The sequence below is a fragment of the Colobus angolensis genome, unplaced genomic scaffold (genome assembly GCF_000951035.1).
Source record: "Colobus angolensis palliatus isolate OR3802 unplaced genomic scaffold, Cang.pa_1.0 Scaffold230, whole genome shotgun sequence".
Taxonomy (NCBI): Eukaryota; Metazoa; Chordata; class Mammalia; order Primates; family Cercopithecidae; genus Colobus; species Colobus angolensis.
In genome coordinates, this window is record NW_012115489.1 from 2481836 (window position 1) to 2506831 (window position 24996).

General features: G+C 33.2%; 1 protein-coding gene across 1 annotated transcript in view; it reads left to right on the plus strand.

Moving 5' to 3' along the window:
• Positions 1-24996, plus strand: part of NIPBL (Nipped-B homolog (Drosophila)) — a 195033-nt gene that overhangs the window by 102606 nt on the left and 67431 nt on the right. Inside the window, exons 9-11 of the mRNA XM_011944374.1 lie at positions 2273-2899; positions 11163-12788; positions 22098-22280. Of these exons, the coding sequence (XP_011799764.1) occupies positions 2273-2899; positions 11163-12788; positions 22098-22280 (2436 nt within the window). The remainder of the gene's footprint in view (positions 1-2272; positions 2900-11162; positions 12789-22097; positions 22281-24996) is intronic.

Genomic DNA, 24996 nt, shown 5'->3' on the forward strand with positions numbered 1-24996 from the left:
TGGGATTACAGGCACATGCCACCATGCCCGGGTAATTTTTTTTGTATTTTTAGTAGAGATGGGGTTTCACCATGTTGGTCAAGCTGGTCTTGAACTCCTGACCTCATGATGCACCTGCCTTGGCCTCCCGAAGTGCTGGGATTACAGGCGTGAGCCACCACACCAGGCTTGTCATCTAGGTTTTAAGCCTCACCTGCATTAGGTATTTGTCCTAATGCTCTCCCTCTTTTTTCCCCCTACCCCCCAACAGGCCCTGTGTGTGATGTTCCCCTCCCTGGGTCCATGTGTTTTCATTGTTCAACTCCCACTTATGAGTGAGAACATGTGGTGTGTGGTTTTCTGTCAAGGACATTTTTCATAGGGTAAAAGTTGAGCTGTTATGAGCCATTTCAATTCTGTAAATTGTATGAATTTTCGGGGATAAAAACCCAGCTTCTGAAAGGGAGAGAAACTTCCAGAGTAACTATTTGTAGGTTAGATACATATATCCCATAAATGTTGTCAAGGCGAGAAGTTATTTAGATTGCCGGGGAAAGAGAACAGGGAGATAGGTGATTGATCTAGATAACTAGCTTTTTTCCTTCTGACTCTTGAGATTAGATAGATAAATAGTAGATAAACTTTAGATAGAAATGGAAAACTTTAAAGCAAATAACCTCACTAATATTATTCATCAAAAGCTTGAACTTCTGTCATGAAGTTGTTTTCCAACTAATTTTGAAGGGTAAGTCAGTCTATCATGATTTTTAGATTAATTGTTAGAATTTGAAGTTTGTTCTAAAGTGTAGATAATTTGCCACATAGAATTTAAGTACAAAGACATAATGGCATATTACAATTCAGACTTAAGACAAATCTTGTTTTAAATCTTCAGGTTTGTTAACAACATAACCTATGGCAAATTTGTTAACCTCTGTAGGCTTCATGTTCCATTTCTGAAAAATTTTAATGATAATACTCAAGAATGTTGTAAAAATCAAGTGAACTGATATGTAAAGCACCTTTTACAACTCTGACACAAAATGTTAGGTTCATTTCTCTTTAATGTCTAATATAAGCTGAGTCTAAAGGGAAAAACGAATGATTGATATGACTTCAGACTAACATTTATAGTTAACTGCTCCCATATCATCTTTATCACACTTGATTCAATGAAGTTGTATGTTTATATATAACATTTAAAATACATTAACTTTGCTAATTGAAAGTCCAGATTTATGCATCATGGAAAAAGTATAAAAGCGGTGAAAGCTTAATTTAAGGCAGTTCTAGGTTTAAATTCTGTCTGTAAAAAAAAAAACTTTTATCTTGACCAATTTTTACAATTTCCTCCAAGTTTTTAAATATTTTATAGTTTAATGATAAGAAATGTATACATTATTAAGATGCAGTTATACTATTATCTCTGAAGCATATCAGTGCACTTTTTCCTTCATGTCTGAAGGAGAATTTTTGTCTGAAGGCTTATTAACTAGGATAATTTTTCCATCTGATTATTTTTAACACTTTCCTGTTTCATATAACGTTGGTTGATTTAATGGACTCTGGGCTCAGTATATTTTACTGGGCCTTGAAATTTACTGAACTTATTTATTTTTCTAATAAAAAGAGGATTAGCAAGCTGAAGCGAGTATGTGAATGATGTTAAGGGAGAAAGAGAAGACCGCATAAAAGTATAAATCAATACTTTGCCACCAGTTTTTGAAGTAAGTAAAGGCTTTAGTAATTGTAAATTGACCTCTTGCTTTTTGTTATCATCCCAGTAGTATTCATGTGAGATGGTCTCTAGGATTAAATTGTTAAGATGGTCTCTAGGATTAAATTGTTATTTTTGTGTAATTTAACAAAAGCATGCTTATTCTTTCTTTAATCAGGATATATCCGTTTTCCTAGATAGTCCATGAAAGAACAGAGATGGTCATGCCCAAAATATTTGTGTTGTATCATCTTTAGAAGAAATGAACTTTTTACCCTTATAAAGCTAAATATTTATACATTATAGGCACAAAAATTAGAAATAATACTGGTCTGAAAAATTGAATACTCATACTTAGATTCAAACCTAGGTTTTAGATTATCTACTAGCAAGCTAAACAGCTGTGTGGGACAAGTCTTTAAGCTTTCTTTTCATCTTTTGTAAATAAGTAGCTTGGATTATATAATTTCTTATTTTTTCTAGCATTACTATATTGTCACTTATTAATATTTCTATCACATTGTAAGAAAATGTGAAACCCGCACAACTGTTATTTCTATCGAATTATTTTTCTAGGCTCAAGACCGCCTTTAATCCTACAATCTCAGTCTCTACCTTGTTCATCACCTCGAGATGTTCCACCAGATATCTTGCTAGATTCTCCAGAAAGAAAACAAAAGAAGCAAAAGAAAATGAAATTAGGCAAGGATGAAAAAGAGCAGAGTGAGAAAGCGGCAATGTATGATATAATTAGTTCTCCATCCAAGGACTCTACTAAACTTACATTAAGACTTTCTCGTGTAAGGTCTTCAGACATGGACCAGCAAGAGGATATGATTTCTGGTGTGGAAAATAGCAATGTTTCAGAAAATGATATTCCTTTTAATGTGCAGTACCCGGGTCAGACTTCAAAAACACCCATTACTCCACAGGATGTAAACCGCCCACTAAATGCTGCTCAGTGTTTGTCGCAGCAAGAACAAACAGCATTCCTTCCAGCAAATCAAGTGCCTGTTTTACAACAGAACACTTCAGTTGCTACAAAACAACCCCAGACTTCTGTGGTACAGAATCAGCAACAGGTATCACAACAGGGACCTATATATGATGAAGTGGAATTGGATGCATTGGCTGAAATTGAGCGAATAGAGAGAGAATCAGCTATTGAAAGGGAGCGCTTCTCAAAAGAAGTTCAAGATAAAGGTAAAATAATTCATTATTACCACTTCATCATCTGAGCAAATATGTAATTATAATGTCAAAAATTCTTTTCATATTACCTTTTTTTCTCTTATTTTGTATAATTTATGTCTACTCAAGTATGTATTTTTATTAGTAATACTCATAACACAGAAGTTAAATTTGTAACAATTTAATTTATTGTCTGAAACAACTATATGAGATTTGGTAATTCTCTACTGTGGGTCTGTTGCTCATTATATACCATATGATTTTACTTATTTGTGCTTTTCTGCTAAAATGAACATTAGCATTTCTATATGACATGTATACTTCACAAGTTATGTTAATATTGTTGTGCACCTTCAAATTTTTTTCTGCTGAAACAAGGTTAAGTACTATAGAATTATTTTGAACAGATACATTTAAGAAAAGCTTATGTGTATGCTTATTAGGCAGTTAGATACTTCACTTGGTTTATGATCCTACTGGCTTAATAATGTCAATTTTTTTAGTAAACAAATCATGGAAAGTTAATATTAAATAGCAAACCTTAGAAATTAAGGGTCTTTTGGTGGTAATTACAGTGAAGTGTTCCCTTTCATCTGACTAGTATGTTAGGATGGAGTTTCAAGACATACCTGGTCTGTGAGTTTATGAGCTTTCCTTGTGCTTCATAATCAAATAAAAATAAATCCCTAGTAAGTTCCTAGTAATTTGGTATACACTGTGTACAAAATTTCTTTCATGTTTTAAGAGACTGATGAATCAGACTGATGAATCAGTGGTTGAAATTAGCAATATAATTGATGAATTTGATTGCTATATAAATGCATATACACATTTGATCAGACCAAAAGCATGCTTTATGATTTAATTTTATGATTAAAATATTCTAGGTTGATTTTCAGTTCTTATATTTTATTTCTTGGTAGTGATAAAACTTCTTGATATTGGGTAGAGCTGATTTTTATATATGATGTGTTCAGTGTTTGACAGGATCATGACTAGATAATTGTGTTTCTATGCTAAGAAACACGCTGAAGATTAATATTACATCTCCTGCCTGTCATGATGGCTCATTTTAATGTTATTGAAAAAAATGGACTGTATTTAGTAATTGTTGTACTACAATGTTTGCAACATATGTAAATCAGAAATAGATGCAAATAAAGAGATTGCTAGAAGTCTTCATTTTACTGGCTAGGGAGCTGGGATTTTTTTCTTTGTCTTTTTTTTTTAAATATAGATTCAGGGGATACATGTGCAGGTTTGTTACATGGGTATATTGTATGATGGTGGGGTTTGGGCTTCTAGTGAACACATCACCCAAATAGTGATCATAGTACCCATTAGATAGTTTTTCAACCTTGGCTCCCTCCCTCTTTCCCCCATTTTTGAATCCCCTGTGTCTGTTGTTTCCAACTTGATATCTGTGTGTACCCGTTGTTGAATTCCCACTTATTAGTGAGAACCTGTAGTGTTTCATTTTCTGTCTGCATTATTTCACTTACGGTAACTAATGGCCTCAAACTGCATCCGTGTTGCTGCAGAGGACATGACTTCACTCTTGTTTATGATTGTGTACCGTGGTATATATATACCACATTTTATCCAGTCCACTCCTGATGGATGCTTAGGTTGATTCTGTAACTTTGCTATTGTGAATAGTGCTGTGATAAACATGAGTTCAGGTGTCTTTTTTATAAAATAGTTTTTTTCGCTATGGATAGAAACCCAGTAGTGGGATTGCTAGGTCAAATGGTAGTTCTATTTTTAGTTCTTTGAGAAATCTCCATACTGTTTTTCATAAGGGTTAAACTAATTTACATTCCCACCAACAGTGTGTAAGTATTCCCTTTTCTTTGCAACCTCTGTTATTTTTTGACTTTTTAATAATAACCATTCTGACTGGTCTAAGATTGTATCTCATTGTAGTTTAATTTGCATTTCTCTGATGATTAACGATGTTGAGCATTTTTTTAAAATGTTTGTTGGCTGTGTGTACGTCTTCTTTTGAGAAGTGTCTGTTAATGTCTTTTGCCCACTTTTTAGTGGGTTTTTTTTTTTTTTTTTTTTTGTAGATTTGTTTGAGTTCCTTATGGATTCTCGGTATTAGACCGTTGTTGGGTGCATAGTTTGTAAATATTTTCTGTCATTCTCTAGGTTGTCTGTTTACTCTGTTATGGTTTCTTTTGCTGTACAGAAGCTCTTTAGTTTAACTGAGCCCCATTTGTCAATTTTTCTTTGTGTCGTATTTGCTTTTTAGGTCTTAGTTATAAATTCTTTAATTAGGACAATGTCCCAAAAGAGTTTTTTGCAGGTTTTCTTCTAGGATTTTTATCACTTGAGGTCTTAGAGTTACGTGTTTAATTCATCTTGAGTTAATTTTTGTATAGGTGAGAGGCAGGAGTCCCATTTCATTCTTCTGCATATGGCTAGCCAGTTTTCCCAGCACCAGTTATTAAATAGAGTGTCCTTTTTCTGTTGTTTATTTTTGTCAACTTTCTTAGAGATCAGTTGTTTTTAGGTATGTGACTTTATTTCTGGGTTCTCTATTCTGTTCCATTGATCTGTGTTTTTATTTCCATTGATCTGCCTGTTTTTATACCAGTACCATGCTGTTTTGCTTACTGTAGTCTTGTAGTGTAGTTTGAAGTTTCCTAATATGATGCCACCAGCTTTGTTCTTTTTGCTTAGGGTTGCTTTGGCTATTCAGGTTCTTTTTTGGTTTTATATAAATTTTAGGATAGTTTTTCTAATTCTTTGAAAATTACTTTGGTAGTTTGATAGGAATAGTGTTGAATCTGTAGATTACTTTGGGCAGTATAGTCATTTTTAATAATACTGATTCTTCCTATCCATGAGCATAGAATGTTTTTTCATTTGTTTGTGTTATCTATGATTTCTTTTATCAGTGTTTTGTAGTTGTCCTTGTAAAGCTCTTACACCTCCTTGTTTAAATGTATTCCTAGGTATTTTATTTTGTGTGTGTGGCTATTGTAAATGAGATTGAGTTCTTGATTTGGTTCTCAGCTCGAATGTTATTGGTGTATAGACATGCTCCTGATTTTGGTACATTTATTTTGTATCCTAAAACTTCACTGAAGTTATCAGGTCTGTGAGTCTTTTGGAGGAATTTTTTGGGTTTTCTAAGTATGGGATCATTTCATCAGTGAACAGAGATAATTTGACTTCCTCTTTTCCTGTTTGGATGCCTAATATTCCTTTAGCTTGCCTGATTGCTCTGGGTAGGACTTCTGGAATTTTTTTTTAAACTAGTAAAGTTTTGATATTAAGGATGAAATGTTGCTTGTACCTTTTCTCTTTAGTTTGCAGTATGAGGTTCAGGAAATAAATACATAGGTTCCAAATTATAGCTCTTCCTCTAACCTTTTATAAAAGTATATGCATGTCAAATGAAAAAAGTAATATTACTCAGTTTTTCTTATTAACTTGTTCAAAATTCCTGAATCTTAGGATAGTCAGTTTTGCAAGAAACATACGATATTACAATTCCCTGACCAAGAAATGTTAGTTGCCCTGATAACTGAATTTTTGCATGACCTTAAATCTGTATTGTGGAAAAATGTGTTCTTGAAAAAGAATGTACTTTTTAAGTGAATTTTAATAGTTGTTGATAGTAACAAAAACAGAGGAGGAATGGTGACCTTTTTTTATGTATCATATTTGTTGAATCCAAAGTTTCTACTTACAAAAATGGAATTAAAATAAGGGTCATGTATAGTTCTAATTGCATATTAGCAAACTTCTTTTATACTACTAACTTTCCTTTGGAAAGAAAGAACAAAGTCAACAGATACAACATACTGTTCTTGTAGAAACTTGTGTATTTTATTTTCAATTATCTAAATAGTTTTTTCTGTAATCTATGATGACATAGTTACAGATAACTGAAAAGTTGAATGAACAGAGTTGACATTCAATTTTGGTGAAAATACAGGTATTTGGTGATATCCTGAGGATTAAAGTAGGTTTTGCTGATTTCATATTGTTGTCATTTCTAACTTGTTTTCTGAAAGCCACCTTCGTGGATTTATAGTCATGTATCACATAATGATGTTTCATTTCACACTAGACTTTAAATACAGTGGTGGTCCCATAAGAATATAATATTGTATATTTACTCTACCTTTTCTATGTTTAGATATGTTTTAGATACACAGATACTTACCATTGTGTTACAGTTGCCTACAGTATTCAATATAGTAACATGCTGTACAGGTTTATAGCCTGGTAGCAATAAGCTATACCATATAGCCTAGGTACATAGTAGGCTGTATCATCTAGGTTTATGTGAATATACTATATGATATTCACATAACAGAGAAATCTCCTAACAATGCATTTCGCAGAATGTATCCTGTTGTTAAGCAATACATGACTGTATTTGAAAACTTTTGGAACTTAGATGCCACCTAACCCTTTTGATTTGAACTTGGCATATTGCATTCAGTTTCTGCATTGTGTGATGGGCTGGTATTTGTTATATAAGAAGTTACCCTGAGATTTTGCAATGATTAAAAGTGTGTATATTGATCCAAGGGTGTAGGTGAGGTCATAAATAAAAGCAAAATTCTTCTGAAGTGGTGGTTTTAGAGCCCTTAAGAGATGAAATACTTCCTTGAAATTAATTTGTCCCTAGTTACCATTATTTTTACTTATTAAAGACTAAATGTTAAAATCGACATTTAATGTATTCAAACATTTGGCACTGAGGACTTTTTTTACAACTGTTGTGTTACTGGTGATGTGGAACAGGCAGGACTATTTGTCTGGCCTACTAGTTTTACTTTAGAGTATAAGTTTGTTTGCCAATATATTCATTTACTGTGAGAGAAATATTCCACTCAATAACCAGGAGTCAATAACACTATACCTTATAAATAAGATTAGAAAGTTCAACAAATGTAGAATATTTGTAGAATTCAAGTAAAGGGATAGAATAGTCTTAAGAAATGTTTTACCTAGGCTGTGGCAGACCCTATTGTACCCTTGTTCTGCACAAGAAGGATGTTTTTCTAGCTGTTAGGTATTTATGTCCCTTTGTCCTGTTCTCTCTTCTTTGAGCAATTCTATATATACACTGATAAGGCAACTTTGTAACCTAATATTTTATAATATTCCAAAAGGACCGTTTTCTCAATCTTTTTGCTCATACTTTTAGTGTCTCTAATTACATAAATTAATCTTAAAAGGCTATTCATCTTTCTTTGCTTCTGGGATGACCTATCATTAGATATTAATACCTTTTTCATGTGCTGAAAATTTCTGCTTTCCTTTGTCAAAGAAGGGGTTCCTTTGTTCATCTTTGCCTATTTCATCTTTTCCCAAGGTCCACTTTCCATGTTAGCAAGTATAAGGAATGGCTCAGCTTCACTAATGTTTATATAATGTTACAATATTCTTGCACTATAGCCCTTGTTAAAAGTCAGTTATTACCTACTGTCATTTGGAATAAGAGACTGGGATTTGGTACAAGGAATAGGACAATTAACCACTCAGCTTGTATTGTGGTTGAGGGGTGGTGTGTTTTCATTGTACTTAATTGGCTACCATGTATACACAATTATTGTGCTTTCTGCTTCAAGTGTTTTCATATATCACTTGTAGATTTAAGTAAGTGGTATAGTTTGTTTTTCTTGTAAGCATAATTGAGTTCAGAATTTCTGTAAGGGCTGGATCTTATTTTGAGAATATCAGCATCTGGATGACAAGTGTTGGTTTTGAGATTACGATAATCCTTTTGTATGCATTTTCTTTAGGAATATATGTATTCTAATAGCTAATCTTATGGTTCCCAGTGCTGAAGAGGGCATACAGGTAATCACTGTCCTAAATACCAGAATGATTCTTCATAGAGATGACTTTCCATGATTATTAGGTGGTTATGATATAATGAAGACTCATAACAAAAGTGGTTGAACAAAAGTGACCTGTACAGATTCAGAGCCGCTTTATAAGGAGTAAGCTCGTGGTGGAATTGAATCAGACCAAGTGAATCAGAACATACATCCTCTTAACATATCTAGGAATCCTTGCCACAATAATGAAAATTTTCCAGGTTTTACAGGAGTAAAGTACTTTTCAGTAGTTGAACGATTAAAATTTTGTATTTAACAGCATTTTATATATAGTGGGAAAAAATGGTAAGATGTTTCCCAATCTTAATTACTTGTGTGCAAATACTTTCATACATTTTTTGGTTATAAATAATCATAGGATTCATAGTTTAAATAAAAATATATCATTTCTTCAAAATTAAGATATTTGTTATTGTATTTGCTAAATTTTCATTTTAATGTCTTAAGGTAAATTGGATTGAGGTTAATAATATATAAACTCTTGAATATTTTGGAATCCTTTAAAAGTCAGCCCTCTAGGCTATGCTAATGTTTTTCTGAAGACACTGCATAAAAGAGTGAGCCATAGATATCTTAAATCTTCAGATGCCAGAGACCTATGTCGTTGTACATCTTAAGTATGATTAGGCTACCATTTTAGTTACTTTTACAAAGCATATGTCTTCAAAAATATAGAAAGCTTAGGTTATACTGTTTGAATTTCTAGATTCTTATAAAAGTTTAAGGGATGAGTATAAATTGATAAAGCATCTTATGAGATATCAATTGGTTTGCCCTATGAAAAAACATAAAGATGATTTTTGAATGGCAGAACATTCTAAAAGAGGATTCAATAAATATAAATTTAGTATTCTGATTTCTTTTTTAAGGTATTGACGTGGAAAGCTTCCTATAAATTCTTACCATGTTAGTTTTAGCTGGTGGAAACAATCTAATGATAATATATTGTACTTTAGAATTGTTATGGTGGTGTTTTACAAATGGAGCATGTGTGGTGTTAGATTTGACTGAATAACTGAAGGAGCAGAAGGACTTCATTTTACAAAATATAACTAACAAATATCTTAATTAAATTGCAGTTACATTTGATTATATTTTAAACTGGCAAGTACTGCTACTTCCCACTTTAAAAAGAAAACAGTGGAACTTTGCTATATAAAAGAAGCATTACCATTAGGAAAAAAAAATCACAACTTGGTTCTCTTAGCAATAAGGAGCCATTTTTCATTTTTCAGTTTGACTTTTAATCTTATGATACCATCTTCCTTATATTCACATTAGTGAATATTACAAGAGAATCTAGAGATTGTCTTGTTAAAATAACTAAGAGTGACTTTTAAAACATACTCAAGCTCAGCAAATAAACAAAAGGAAGCCAAACCTGAAGGTACTATAATGTAACCATTCCCAAGACCTAACTGGAGATTTAATTTACAGAAAATGACCTAGCACCCTCATAAGTCAGAAATGGAATCATACACAGAAATATATAGATGTTAAAAATACCTTCACATTTTATTGCAGTGGTGAATTTGTGTTTGTGTTTGTGTCTTTACATTTAATAATACTGTAAATTATTTCTTTCCGAGACCAGAATAGACCCCTAGAACATTATAACTTTATGTCGAAGAGTAGGAACAGTTTTCTTCAGTGGAAGTTGCTTAAGACAGGATTCTAATTTATACCTGTTGCTTCCTGATTTTAAATTTTCTATACCTTTGATATCTGTTGCTTCCTTATTCTAAATTTACTTCTATCTAACATTGTGGTTAGCTTTTAAACTCCTTTCACTCTTTTAACACTTTAAAGAATTTGAATTATTGATTAAAGTTAAATGACAAATTACTAAATTCATTTTTTAAACTCATTTTTTTCCAATGGTATGGTATCTATTTTATTTCTTTTCTTCCATACTTATCTTAGATACAGTAAAAGCTTATATTTCCTGTTTGGTGTGTTGGCAGATTTGGAGCTCTTTATAGTTTTTCGCTAACAGTTAAAATTAACCTGAGTGAGACTTTATGATTTATAACTGGTTGTTTTATTCTTAGGAAAAGAATTTGATTTATCTTTAATATCTATGAACATAAATATATGTTTGTATTTGATACATTATAAGTTCTATTCATTTTATATTCTTACACTTATTTATATCCTTAAAGAGTATGCAGTTAAATTCTTTTTACTGTATGTATTGAAATCTCTCAAGCATATTTCTTCAGACCTTGGTTTTCAAAGTATTTTGTCATTCATGCTTACTATTTTATGTATGCATATGTGCATTTGCATTTATCCAGTTTTAAAACATAACCTTAAAAAAGATAAACAACGTCCATAGGGTTTTTAATAAGATAAGAATACATGTCTATTACTGATATCGAATATTTATCTTTAAATTTCAGATAAGCCTTTGAAAAAAAGAAAACAAGATTCTTACCCACAGGAGGCTGGGGGTGCTACAGGAGGTAATAGACCAGCTTCTCAGGAGACGGGTTCTACGGGAAATGGGTCAAGGCCAGCATTAATGGTTAGCATTGATCTTCATCAGGCAGGAAGAGTGGACTCTCAGGCTTCTGTAACTCAGGATTCAGACTCCATAAAAAAGCCTGAAGAAATCAAACAATGTAATGATGCACCTGTTTCTGTTCTTCAGGAAGATATTATTGGAAGTCTTAAATCTACACCAGAAAACCATCCTGAGACACCTAAAAAAAAGTCTGATCCCGAGCTTTCAAAGAGTGAAATGAAACAAAGTGAAAGTCGATTGTCAGAATCTAAACCAAATGAAAACCGATTGGTGGAGACAAAATCAACTGAAAATAAGTTAGAAACTAAAGTTGAGACCCAAACAGAAGAACTTAAACAGAATGAGAGCAGAACAACTGAATGCAAACAAAACGAGAGCACCATAGTTGAGCCTAAACAAAATGAAAATAGACTGTCTGACACAAAACCAAATGACAACAAACAAAATAATGGCAGATCAGAAACAACAAAATCAAGGCCTGAAACCCCAAAGCAAAAGGGTGAAAGCCGGCCTGAGACTCCAAAACAAAAGAGTGAAGGGCGTCCTGAAACCCCAAAACAGAAGGGTGATGGAAGGCCTGAAACTCCAAAGCAAAAAGGTGAAAGCCGCCCTGAAACTCCAAAGCAAAAAAATGAAGGGCGACCTGAAACACCAAAACACAGGCATGACAATAGGAGGGATTCTGGAAAGCCACCTACAGAGAAAAAACCTGAAGTGTCTAAGCATAAACAAGATATTAAATCTGACTCACCTCGGTTAAAATCAGAACGAGCTGAAGCCTTAAAGCAGAGACCTGATGGGCGATCTATTTCTGAGTCACTAAGACGTGACCATGATAATAAACAAAAATCAGATGACAGGGGTGAATCAGAGCGACATCGAGGAGATCAGTCTAGGGTTCGAAGACCAGAAACATTGAGATCCTCTAGTAGAAATGAACATGGCATTAAATCTGATAGTTCAAAAACTGATAAACTAGAACGAAAACACAGGCATGAATCAGGGGACTCAAGGGAAAGACCATCTTCTGGGGAACAAAAATCAAGACCTGACAGTCCTCGTGTTAAACAAGGAGATTCTAATAAATCAAGATCTGATAAACCTGGTTTTAAATCACCAAATAGTAAAGATGACAAAAGGACAGAGGGTAACAAGAGTAAAGTAGACACTAATAAGGCACACCCTGACAATAAGGCAGAATTTCCAAGTTATTTGTTGGGGGGCAGGTCTGGTGCACTGAAAAATTTTGTCATTCCGAAAATCAAGAGGGATAAAGATGGCAATGTTACTCAGGAAACAAAGAAAATGGAAATGAAAGGAGAGCAGAAAGACAAAGTAGAAAAAATAGGATTAGTTGAAGATCTAAATAAAGGAGCTAAGCCTGTAGTTGTTCTACAAAAACTGTCTTTGGATGATGTTCAGAAACTTATTAAAGATAGAGAGGACAAATCAAGAAGTTCCCTTAAACCTATCAAGAATAAACCATCAAAGTCAAATAAAGGTAAGAATACCGATGTCATTTATAATATAATCGATTTTAAGTGCTAAGGTTAATAAGTATTAAAAAGGAAATTTATAAAAATTAGAAAGCTACTACATGAAAATATAACATCTATGTCAAACAACAGTAAATTTTTTTCAGAAGTATAGATAAAGGTTTCCAATGAATTTTTTTTTCCCCACAGTTTTTTTCTTCTCACCCACTACTGAAGGTAGTTATGAATCTTACTGCATTTGGTTACACAGAGATAAGTTATTTGGCTGTTTAATTATTTCTTATATTCGTTATTTCTTATGTTAATCAAGTGAATGTTGTATTAAAATAGCTGTCTTTAAAAACTCTATGGTCTTAACAATACTATATTCTTACAGACCTGCGTTTGAGCTAATTATCGATGAATAGTTTGTATAGTTTAGAAAGTTATATAAAAGGTTATTTTTCATTTTGTGGGGGAGATGGTTAGTTAAATATGTTTTATATTTTTAAAACATATCTTTTTGTCCTTGTTTATGCAAAGGTAATAGGGAATGGTACTTACTTTTTAAATTTGGTTAAATTGTAAGTTTGTGGGAGGCAGGGGGACTGGTTATTTTTGCATGGCTTCTGAGTTAAATTCTCTGGTTACTTCAGTAAGATTATTTCCAAAGGGAGAAGAATGTCTTAAGTGCCAAAAAATAATGACCATTTGTGCAGAAGATATACTTTTGTATCCCGTTGTACACAAGTATTTAAAATAACTTTATTTTTAAATAGAGATGAGGTCTTCTTGCTTTGTTGACCAGGCTGGTTTCGAACTCCTGGCCTCAAGCGATCCTGTCGTCTCAGCCTCCCAAAGTGCTGGGATTACAGGCGTGAGCCACCATATCCATGCAGTCTAAATATATTGAGGTGTAGTGAAGGCAATAGAACTGAGAGTTTATTTGATTTTGAGTTTTCCTTCTGTGAAAGAGAATTATTAAGAATTTAGATTTATACTTATATATAACCAAGTATATGAAATCTGGAATTGCATTGACTAAGATGGTAGCCATTACCTTTTTTGGCTATTTAAATTTTTTTTTTTTTTTTTTTTTTTTGAGAGGGAGTCTCGCTCTGTCACCCAGGCTGGAGTGCTGTGGCCGGATCTCAGCTCACTGCAAGCTCCGCCTCCCGGGTTTATGCCATTCTCCTGCCTCAACCTCCCGAGTAGCTGGGACTACAGGCGCCCGCCACCTCGCCCGGCTAGTTTTTTGTATTTTTTAGTAGAGATGGGGTTTCACCATGTTAGCCAGGATGGTCTCGATCTCCTGACCTCGTGATCCGCCCGTCTCGGCCTCCCAAAGTGCTGGGATTACAGGCTTGAGCCACCGCGCCCGGCCTTTAAATTTAAATTAACTAAAATTGAAAGTTCATTTCGTCAGTAGTCACACGTGGCTATTGGCTACCATATTGGACAAAACAGAACATTTGCATCATCACAGAAAGTTGTATTGTATAGCACTGCAGTGCATTAGGAGATATAAAAAGTGTGGTTATTGTTTTCATAACATGCTGTTGTAACTTGTCTACCAAGAAAATTCTTTGAAAACATAAAGAACTCTTTATTCAAAGAATGACTTGTGGCTAATCTGTTGTTATTCTTGCTTGGTCTTCATCAACATTCATTTCTTCACTGTTAATTTATTTGATTTTGTCTTATAAAAATGAAAAAATATTGCCTTCTGAGTTACTAATATTTGTGTTGAGTGAAGCTTTTAATTTTTAAATTATAGCAGTTAGACTTACCAAAAATCAATTAAGACATCAGCCTCAATTAATAAGTAGCCTTTTTTATTTAACTGGAATGCGTCTTTTCAGAGTTACTTGTTAATGTAAAAGAGGTTGTTAGAATGCGGGGGTTAACACCAGAATTGTTTTCTTTTAGGTAAAGATTTTCTTTAAAATTTTTTAGTGAAAGTTTGGGAGTAGCTTATATTTATAAACTAAAGAGTATGGCTATACAATTTTAGAAGAGTCAGGTGAAAGATGGAAAGTGGTACCCTCTTGTTCCTTTGATCTGGACCATCTTTCTCTCCCTCCCCTCTCAGCTTACCCTAGCCTTGCTTTCTAAACTCTGTTCTAACAAAGAGTCTTTTACAACTCCTTAAAGAACATCCAGAAGTGAATATAGCTTTTAGTTAGTAATTGCTATATTATTTTCACCTGGTTTTTTCACATGCAGTAATATGGCCTATGAATAAGTTTTTAGCACCAAAATGCATTTCTAATAGTATACTTTTAATGCAGATGTATATACCTGATATGGTCATGTTAGTATGTAAGTAAGCTATCTGGGTGTCTGAGTGATGTGTATGTATGTGTACCTGTGCATGTTTGTGTATATATACACATATATTAATGTAACTGCAATTACAATAACAATCCTTTTCATCAAAAAATACTATGTCAGTGCTTAAATTCATTTCAGGATACCGTGTAGCTATCTTTTGGATTAATTTATTTATGTCTTAGGATCCGTATCTTTTTTTTTTTTTTTTTAGTAATGTTCTAATTTTGGTTTTATTTTAGATTTTTGCTACTCAGTTTAAATAGCAGAGTTGGTTAATTGTGGATTTTTTTAATTGCATGTACATGAAGCACAGTTGTAGATTACTGACCCTTTGTAGTATATATTGGGATTTTCTTTGGAGATTCACAGAAAATCACATTTTGATGTGTTGATGATTTTCTGAGTAAAGGAATTAGTCTGAATATTGCTGGGATACTTTTATGGTTGGTTCCTAGGACCAAAATTGAAGAGCCATAAATTTCCATCTTTTAAATATTTTATCAGTTGTTCATATAGAAAATATTCATTCTTTAGGATATATTTTAAGCTGATAAATTTTGAGTGTGTGATAGAGGTACAGATTTATTACTCCTATTTTAGATTATTTATTTTTGTCTTTTGTATGAGCATGTTAAATGTAAAGTGGCATTGTTACATTTGATTTGATTTCTGTGGCAATATGTCTATATCCCTGGTACCTAACAAAATACTTCATACATAATAAAATTATACTTAATGCCTATTGAATGGAGACGATGTTGTCACCATTTTCAGGAAAAGCTTTTGTGTACACATTAAAATTAGATAGTCATCTTTTATGTTCCCATCAATACACCCTAGCTCAAGAGTTACTTATTTTTCGAATCCTGCTTCCTAAATATTGTAGTAACTTTCTTCACCCTGTCAACTACCTAGATTTTTTGTTAAGATCCAAAGAAAACCTGCCTATAGTATTATGTGTTTAGTTTTTCTATCACACTTATTTTGATCTACAGCAGTTACAACATGGGATTAATATTATTCCCATTCTTATCCTGCTTTGTCAACTTCCCTATCTTTCCATCACCTTGTTTATTCCTTGTGTGGGAGGGGTGGAGGGGGTAGTCAGGCAACGTAACCCTTTATAGAATTCTTTTTAAGTTCTTCAAATATCTTCTAAAATATACTTCAATCAGTATGTTACATGCCAAAAAATATTTTATTGTTAAAAATTTTATTAGAATATTATCCTAATGTGTAGTGTCTCTAAATTAAAATAATAAAGTTATGAGATCGTTTAAGATTGGCATAATCTCCCAGCATTTTGGGAGGCCAAGGTAGGTGGATCATTTGAGGTCAGGAGTTAAGACCAGCCTGGCCAACATGGTGAAACCCCACCTCTACTAAAAATACAAAAATTAGTTGGGCACAGTGGCAGGCACTTGGTAGTTCCAGCTACTCAGGAGGCTGAAGCAGGAGAATCGCTTGAACCCAGGAGGAAGAGGTTATAGTGAGCTAAGATCGTGCCACTGCACTCCAGCCTGGGTGACAGAGCAAGACTCTTGTCTCAAAAAAAAAAAAAAATTGGCATAATCATCAACTAACATGTGCCTTCAGTGTTATTAACAGCTTAGTATCAGTAATTACAAACATTTGATTTTGTTTTGGGGTTTTTTTTTGTTTTTTTTTTTAATTCCAGAGTGTCTCAAAATAGCTTTATGTCTAAGGAAACCATTTTTCCTTCTCTCTCCCCCTTCTTCTTTCCAACTAGTATATCATTCTCCATTATGTGGACTCAGTGCTTTCAAGAAATACCCGTATTATTTGTTATTTGACATCATCCTTTAAACTGAAGAGTAAAGCAGTTTCTGAAAGTAGTCTTCACTGGGAATGTATCTGGCAGCTTTAATAGTCAATAGTGATTAGCCTATATTTCTCACTTGATGAGCTAATGATTGTAGGCCTTACTAGGGACAGTTGACATAACTTCAGTTATCTACTGTTACAGTTACACTACTAAATGCTGATCACTGTCATCAGCTGGTTGCCTTTTACTTAGCACTGAACCAGTCTAGTTAAATTGTGTTTAGGATCCTCAGCTTCTGCAAGTCTTAAAGTATTGTTTCTGAGAGTGAATTTATAGCATAGTTTATTAATTCCTAAATTGAGGATTTTCAGTATGTTTTCTTTAAGGTAGATTGTAGTATTGAATAATATTTAATGATGCTGCAGTGGGAATTTATTTTGCTTCATTTGCACAGTTTTATAAAATACCTTTCTAAAAAACTCAAAATTTCAGTTTCTGTAAAGACATTCATATCAGTGATATCTTTAGGAAATGTTTGGAGAAAGTTTATTACAGAAGTTGGCATAATCTGTATCTAGCTCTTGTGACTTTAGAGCAGTATTTTGAAAATTTGTACTCATGATTTCCATTTGTAGAAATTTTTGTTCCAAATTATGCTTAATAGATTGTTCATACAAATATTGCTTAAAAGAAATGCATTACGTAGAAACCTTTTTATAAAAATTAAAGTTTGCTGGAGGTGTTCTCTCTCCTTTCCATTCTGTCTCTTAAGCCAGCCCAAAAACGTAGTTTCTATAGGGTTCTTGTATCTGTAGAAATAGGTGTATGATTGACAGCTAAGGAGCTAGCAAATAGTAATTCTGAAAGAACCTGTGCCTGTTTATGAAGAAATAATCTTTATACTGAATTCCCTCTTACATCCTAAAAAGAAATTAATGAAACCCTTCTTTACAAGGGCCTGATGCGAAATTAAAGAGTATGAATACCTACTAGTATTATAATACCAACAAAATGGGTTTTTTAATGTGGATCTTCTGTCTTACGTATAAAAATATTAGCATTTTCTGGCTTCTGATGTGTCAATTTTTAAAAATTCTCTTTTAAACTTATTATAAATTATAGTACAAAGAGAACTGATATCAAAACCTTGAATACCTCTTAACCTTTCAAAGCTTGGTTCATTCACTTTTAAAATAAAGAAACCAATTTCCCTCCTGCTTTACACAGTTATGAAAACCAAAATGAATATTGTTATAGTAAAAGCTAATCGGTCTGATTTTTTTATATAAAGGAATGTACAGTCATTCAGTTTCTAATTGAATTGAATTTATCTAAATGAAAGCAATTTTTAAAAACAAATCTTTTTATGTATCTGCACTTTATATTCAGTGTAAATTTAAAGATATTACTGCCACAATTTATTTTTCTCACCGTGTATACGTATCAAGGAAAGAATCATTTGATCCCTGCCCCCTGCTTTTCAGTAATGAGTAGTAAGTTGTTACTTACATAATGAGTAGTAAATTATCATTTACATGCAGTATTGAAATTTTTTTTTTTTTTTTGCCCCCGCTTACCTCTAACTGAAGTTAAAGATCCATTTGCTGCTTCTGTGTTACATGGGTAGATTAATGGAAGAATTCTCCCTGAACCGTTACATTATGCCTGCCCAAGATTTTTGTTTGTTTGTTTAGGATTTATAATATTTGGAGGTTTATGTAAGGCTCTTAGTTTTTTTTCTGAACATGACTTGTTTCCATTGACCAAAGCTTCAGCCCCAAAGATTTTATTAGTTTAGGTGATTTGTTTCTATCTCAGAGTTGTTTTCCTGTTTTAAAAAGAAAACAAAACACTTTGTTAGTTATCAAATCAATGTTTGGGACTTTAAATCTTTTGATGATTTCTGGTTTTAATAATCTGGCAAGTGCTGATTTGTGTGATTTGTAATAGAAATCAAAGATTGCTTAAATGTAGCTTATCTAGAGTAAATGTATTCTTTAGCCATATTAGAGCCAGAGTATAGAGTGCACTGTATTTAATGGAATATATGTACAGAACTGAAAACTTGGTATCTCACAAAATTGTGACTAAATGACATTATTCTTCAAGCCAATAACATAAAGTTTTATGGGAATTCAGACATCTGATTTAAAGAATAAAGCAGTTAGGACAAAAGAAATTAGGGGAGAGACAATCATAAAGCACTAGTAGTCTGAAGTTTTTAGGAACAAATAACTTGGCAGGCAACAATAATCCCTAAAATCATCAATCCCTAAAATACATCATCATATGTTAAGAGATAGCAAGACTCTATGTTTGTATTTAATGGATTATTAACTAATTCAGGGGAAATAACATAACCAAGTATGTCATACAGATAATTTTAAGTACTTGCTATTTATTCATTTCTTTTAAACTGAGTTATCCAAATCAGGATCCTTTCGTTTTTTTAAAGACAGAGTCTCATTCTCTTGCCCAGGCCGGAGTGCAGTGGTGCTAACATAGCTCACTGCAACCTAGGACTCCTGAGTTCAAACAATCCTCCCATCTCAGCCTCCAGATGGCTGGGTTGTCCAGATCCTTGATGTCATATTAAAGATCCCAGGCCTGAATATGGGAAAGTCATGCATTTTATTTGTTATCTTTAAAATCAAGGGACCTGGCAGAGTCCATTTATAAAGTGCTTCATGAAATGGAAGAAAGGATGTGGTTAATTCAGAAAATGTGTGAAACCTGTGGAATAGACAATTCTGTTTAAAATGAAACAGGGTTCACTTTTGGAGGATGATACATGTAGAGACATTGATTCCTGGATTTTTTTCCTTTAAAGTTGGATCATCTTCAGAAATAAAACTTTTGGCCTTTGAATTATGTTGTTTAAACTTTCAAAGTTTTACAGAAGTTAAAATGATTTAGAGAATACTAGAGGTCTTAATAGTATTCTCGTTAACGTAAGGAATAAGAAAGGGTAAACTACTGTTAATAAATGTTGATACCTGCTTTATCGGATATAAGGCACAGGTTGTCTGTGTTTGGCTGTTGTGAGGAATTTTTTTAAAAAGAAAAAGAGCAGAGTCCTTGATCTGGGAACATAATAATCCATTGCAGAGAGAGCACAAGAACTAGTACATATTTTAACCTTTGATTATTGTGTGTTTATCTGCAGGAAAATATTAATTCTGGTATATTAGTATCAAGTCAGTATGTCTGTGATGTGAACTTAATCTAAGCAGAACAATCACTTGGTTACATTTGCTTAAAAAAAAAAAAATTCCGTGATGGATGAAAGGTCAAATACTTTGGGTTATCTGTATTTATAAACCCATAAAGATCATAATGTTTCAAATACTGCAAAAAAAATTTTTCTATTCTTAAAAATTTTGGAAATGTACTCATTTGTCTATCAAATGTAGCAACTCAGGAACTATCCAGGAAGTACATCTGTAAGTGAACATGAAAAATTGTGAACCACAGAGTTAGGCAATCAAGAAGCATCTATTGACCATCCATATATGTACTTAATATTATGTAGGTTATGTGGAAAAGGGAAGATGTATACTCTAAAACATGATGTTCCATCAAAAAGACACATACTGAAGTAGAGATATTCATTCAAAGACTTTTAAATGAGGTGCAAAATGTGTTCAGTTTGGGGCTGAAGATACGCAATGCAAAGCTAAAGTTGACTTCTTTTACTTCTACCAGTATTCTAAAAAAAAAAAAAAGACCCTCACTGATAAAACTTAAGTAGTTAAATTAAGAGAGCCAATACAGAGAAATATTACCTGATTTCAAAATGACACAGAAGTTAAACTCAACATTAGTTAGAATTCTTAGCAATTGAAGTCTGGGATATTACCAGTCATGAGTATTGCATGTTTGTTGGGTAAAATTGTTGCTGTGCATGTCCTTAGAAGAACAGAAGCCTGAAAGTTACTGAAATAACTCCTTTGTGATACTGAATAAAAGTTTCAGAAGAATGAAAAGGTTATTCTTCCATTAAGATTAATGTTTTATATCTCCATCTTGAGTTATTTGATTGTATTGTCTTAATCTTCTTCATAGCTATTTACTTTTCTGTCATGATTTTTATTCTTTACATAAGCACTATTATCATTTGCATGTTATAAAGGATAGTATTAATGTTGATTGTAAGTTACTAATATTTCCTGCTATAAACCATAAAGGTACTCTTTGCTCCCAATTCATAAAATTTATCAGGTAAGATTTTTCTTTTAATACTTCCACTCAAAGTAAGTAAAGGAAGCTAAAATTGCCATCTCTAGTAATCATTAAGGACAAATAATCCTGAATAAGTTGCTTTTTCTACTTCTACTTTATTTTTTAAACTGTCAGGAAGATAGTCACAGTTTATTTCTTCATAAGAACTATTTGTGTGTGTATGTGTGTAAGATTAAGTAGTATAACAGCTCTTATTGTCTTATTTTTTATTGTCTTGACTCTTTTGTGGGAAGATAGGAACTTGAATTTTCTAAAAGTACTTGAAATGTACTTTTCAGGTACAGACATTTATATTTTAAAATATTTGTCATCTATTTATGCTATGTTACATGTTTCTCTTGTCTTCAGTTAAATTGTATATATTGATTTGTCTGTTTGAAGAAGTTCTCCATAATGCTAAAGGCATTACCATGCCCTCAAATAGACAGTGATAGGTAAAAGCATATGTAAAGCTCTTGTCTCAGCCACCATACACAACTGCCAAGATCATAGAAAAGGAGGAGAAGTGGTAAGTGTCTTCCAACACTTCTCACTTGTATTGAGGGGTAACATTAGATTCAAACTACTTCAGACCTACACAAAACAAAATTTATGTACTACCAAGAATGTGAAGTGTACCTCTTACCACAAATCCACTTGCAAATGTCAGTGAATCTCTAGTTTCAGAAAGTTTTTAGTCAGTGCAGACAAATTGAAGGCATTATATCAAAAATTTATTATATAATTACCCTTCATTTTTATGGTGGTATCATGTTTTTAAAGTTGTTACATAATTATATGTATATATGTACATGTACATATATATTAACTATATTGTCACTTTAGGGTTAAGAGTATTATAGTTGTGTTTTATTAAAATAAACAGGTGACTTAGAAAACATAAATACTAATATTTTTATTGTGCTAATTTAGTTAAAATTTTCCTTTTATCTTCAGATTTACATTTTTTTTGTTGTTTACCTTTCATTAATAGGTAGTATAGATCAATCAGTGTTAAAAGAATTACCCCCTGAACTCCTGGCAGAAATTGAGTCCACCATGCCACTTTGTGAACGTGTGAAAATGAACAAACGCAAGCGTAGCACAGTTAATGAAAAGCCAAAATATGCTGAAATCAGTTCAGATGAAGATAATGATAGTGATGAAGCTTTTGAATGTAAGTATCACAGAACTCTTTGTTATTATTTTAGAGTTTAAAAGCAGGTTGATGTGTTTTTCTCATTTATAATTTGGGGGTTTAGCAAGAGCACAGTCACCTTAATTCTTAATAACACAGTATAGTAAGTTTTTTTCTCTATACTTTAAAAATGCGTGAAAGATGAGATCGCTTGGCACCAAGAAAAAATATTAAATGAGCTACAATTAAGTTTAAAACACAGGTAGGTATGTGTCTGTATGCATTCAGCAAACATGTATTGAGCTCCTATTATATGCTAGACACTGAGAGTAAAAATACAAGTAAGATATGGCCCCTGTCTTCAAAGAGCCTTCAGTCTAATGGGGGAAATATGTAAATAAATAATTGCAGTACGCTGATAAAAGTACAATGATAACAGTAAATCCAGGGTGCTATGGGAACACATTGGATTGGCATCAAAATCAGAGTGGGGGCTCAAGGAATGCTTACTGGAAGAGGTGACACTTGAGTTGAGTCTTGAAGGACACGTAGGAGATAGCCAGATGAAGAAATATTTAAAACCATACTATCACTAAATTATGAATGGATTAGCCACATTGCAGATTATCTCTGTGGTTTGGACCTGGCTTCTCCTTTTTGCCCAGCTGTGTCCTGGAATTCCTCCCTTGTTTCACTGTTTTCCAGAGCTGGCTTCTTCACTACACAGCTACCTCTCTACAACACTGTGATCACCTGTCTTTGCACTAGACTTGCTATACCTCGCCTGTCTTCCTACTGGTCCACTGAAAAAGTTCTTCTCTTTTATCCCTATCTTCCTTCTTCTGGAGCAAGAGAATTGAGCCTAGCCAAGAGGGGTCAGCAACCTTGTTTGACTTAAACGGCATTCAGTGGAAACAGACTATGGGAGATCTTCACTTGTGTGCCAACTGACTTAGTCATAATGACCAAAAGAAGTGGGAAGACCACCAGTGTTCTACCTTTTCCACCTAGTGTCCATAGATTGAGGTGTGACAAGCAAGGGCAGGAAGGACAGATGCATGCCGCCATTTTTAAATGTATATTGCTGATGGAAGCCCTTCACCTCCTCCAAAGTTTTTAATGTTAATTTACTGATTTTTTTTTAATTGTGAGCTCTTGAGCTATGAGCAGTAGACTATGAATACTGAACAAATCTGAAAAAGGTTTTAAAATTGAAATAAAATATACAGCAAACTTAATCAACATTTAATCATGTATAATTGTTATAATTTGTATTATGAAATGTATTGACACACAGTATATTAAAATGGCTAAAGTTAATTTTTTTTATTACAATCAGACATTTTGGTCATATGGGGATGTGGTTAGCTCTGGAAGGTGAGAAGATAAAAGAAACATGGGGCCCAGGAACTCACTCCCTTTAATATACATGCCTTACCACTCTGCCTCTTGCCCTCTAATAAACATATCACCCATATCTAGAATAGCCAAGAGGGAGGAGTCCCTGAATTCCAGTTTGATTTCAAATAACATTTCAAATCCAGTTGACGGATAGTGGCTGCCTCCATTACTCAATTGCAAAGATTTCTGAAGCTGTCTCACAGTTAAGTGGAAAGGATAACATAATCAGAAATCTCCATGAAGTATAAAATAGTGGAGAGTAGAGCCACACATCCTTCATGTTTGTCACCAGTGCAGCCACCATTCATTTCCCCTTGCTTTCTATCATGAAAGCTTTTGTCTCATCTTATGGAGGCATGTAGCTTCGTTGTAAAGCCATGGATCCTGTTTTATCTATGCCCAACTATATTGAAAGGTAATATTTATTTTAAAGAACCTGAGCTTCACCCACTGCTAGAAGAAAGGAAAGTTTCTCTAGATTTTTAAAGAGATGTCAAGAATCGCTTCCTATTTTTCTTCACTTATTTCTATACGAGTAACTATAGAAAAGTGGACACTGGAGCCACTGATTTGAGTGGTGAAAGAAGTCCAAATGGTTGTTCACATAAACAACCAATTGTTATACCACAACAGAAACAGTGTAGTGAAAATATAGCACAATACAAAATGTGAAACTATTATGAGAACATTAAGTTGCAAGCATTATGCGCTTCGAGAAAGAGAGAGAGAGACTTTTTGAAACTTAACAGTTCAATCAGATTGGTTTCTCAAAATTAAAACCAAGGAAATAGTTTTGTTGAAGGTTAGGGGAAAATGTTGAAGGATAACTTTGAAAGTTGGGCTACACAGATTTGGATGGCCATAGCACAAATATAAGGTCACTGGGTACCAGGGGAAATGGAGAGAGGGGCGATGTAAGAAGCTCAAGAGATACATAGGTGAAATTTGGAAAGAGAGGAGAGAGAACACCGAAGTCATATTTTACATACCTCTCTTTTGAGTCCTTTCCCTTCCCCTGCTTATTCCAAGGTAATGAGAGAAATGGAGAAAGAATAAACTAGCCACAATGAGTTGGTATCCTGATAACCTCGTTATAACACAATGTGTTATGGAAGTTGTTTTTTTTTTTTTTTAATGTCACCCCATTTTTATCTAAATTGTCTAAAATTTGATGAATGTGAAATAAAGATTTACAAGATCTGTGGATAGTTACCACCAATACAGCATATTCTATGTAATTACAAACCACTATAAGATTTTTCAAGCATTTTCTACTCATAGGATTGAATGCTTGAAATGGATTTATGAAATTAATTAAAATGTACAAAGACTAAAGCAGGTCATATTTGAGGTT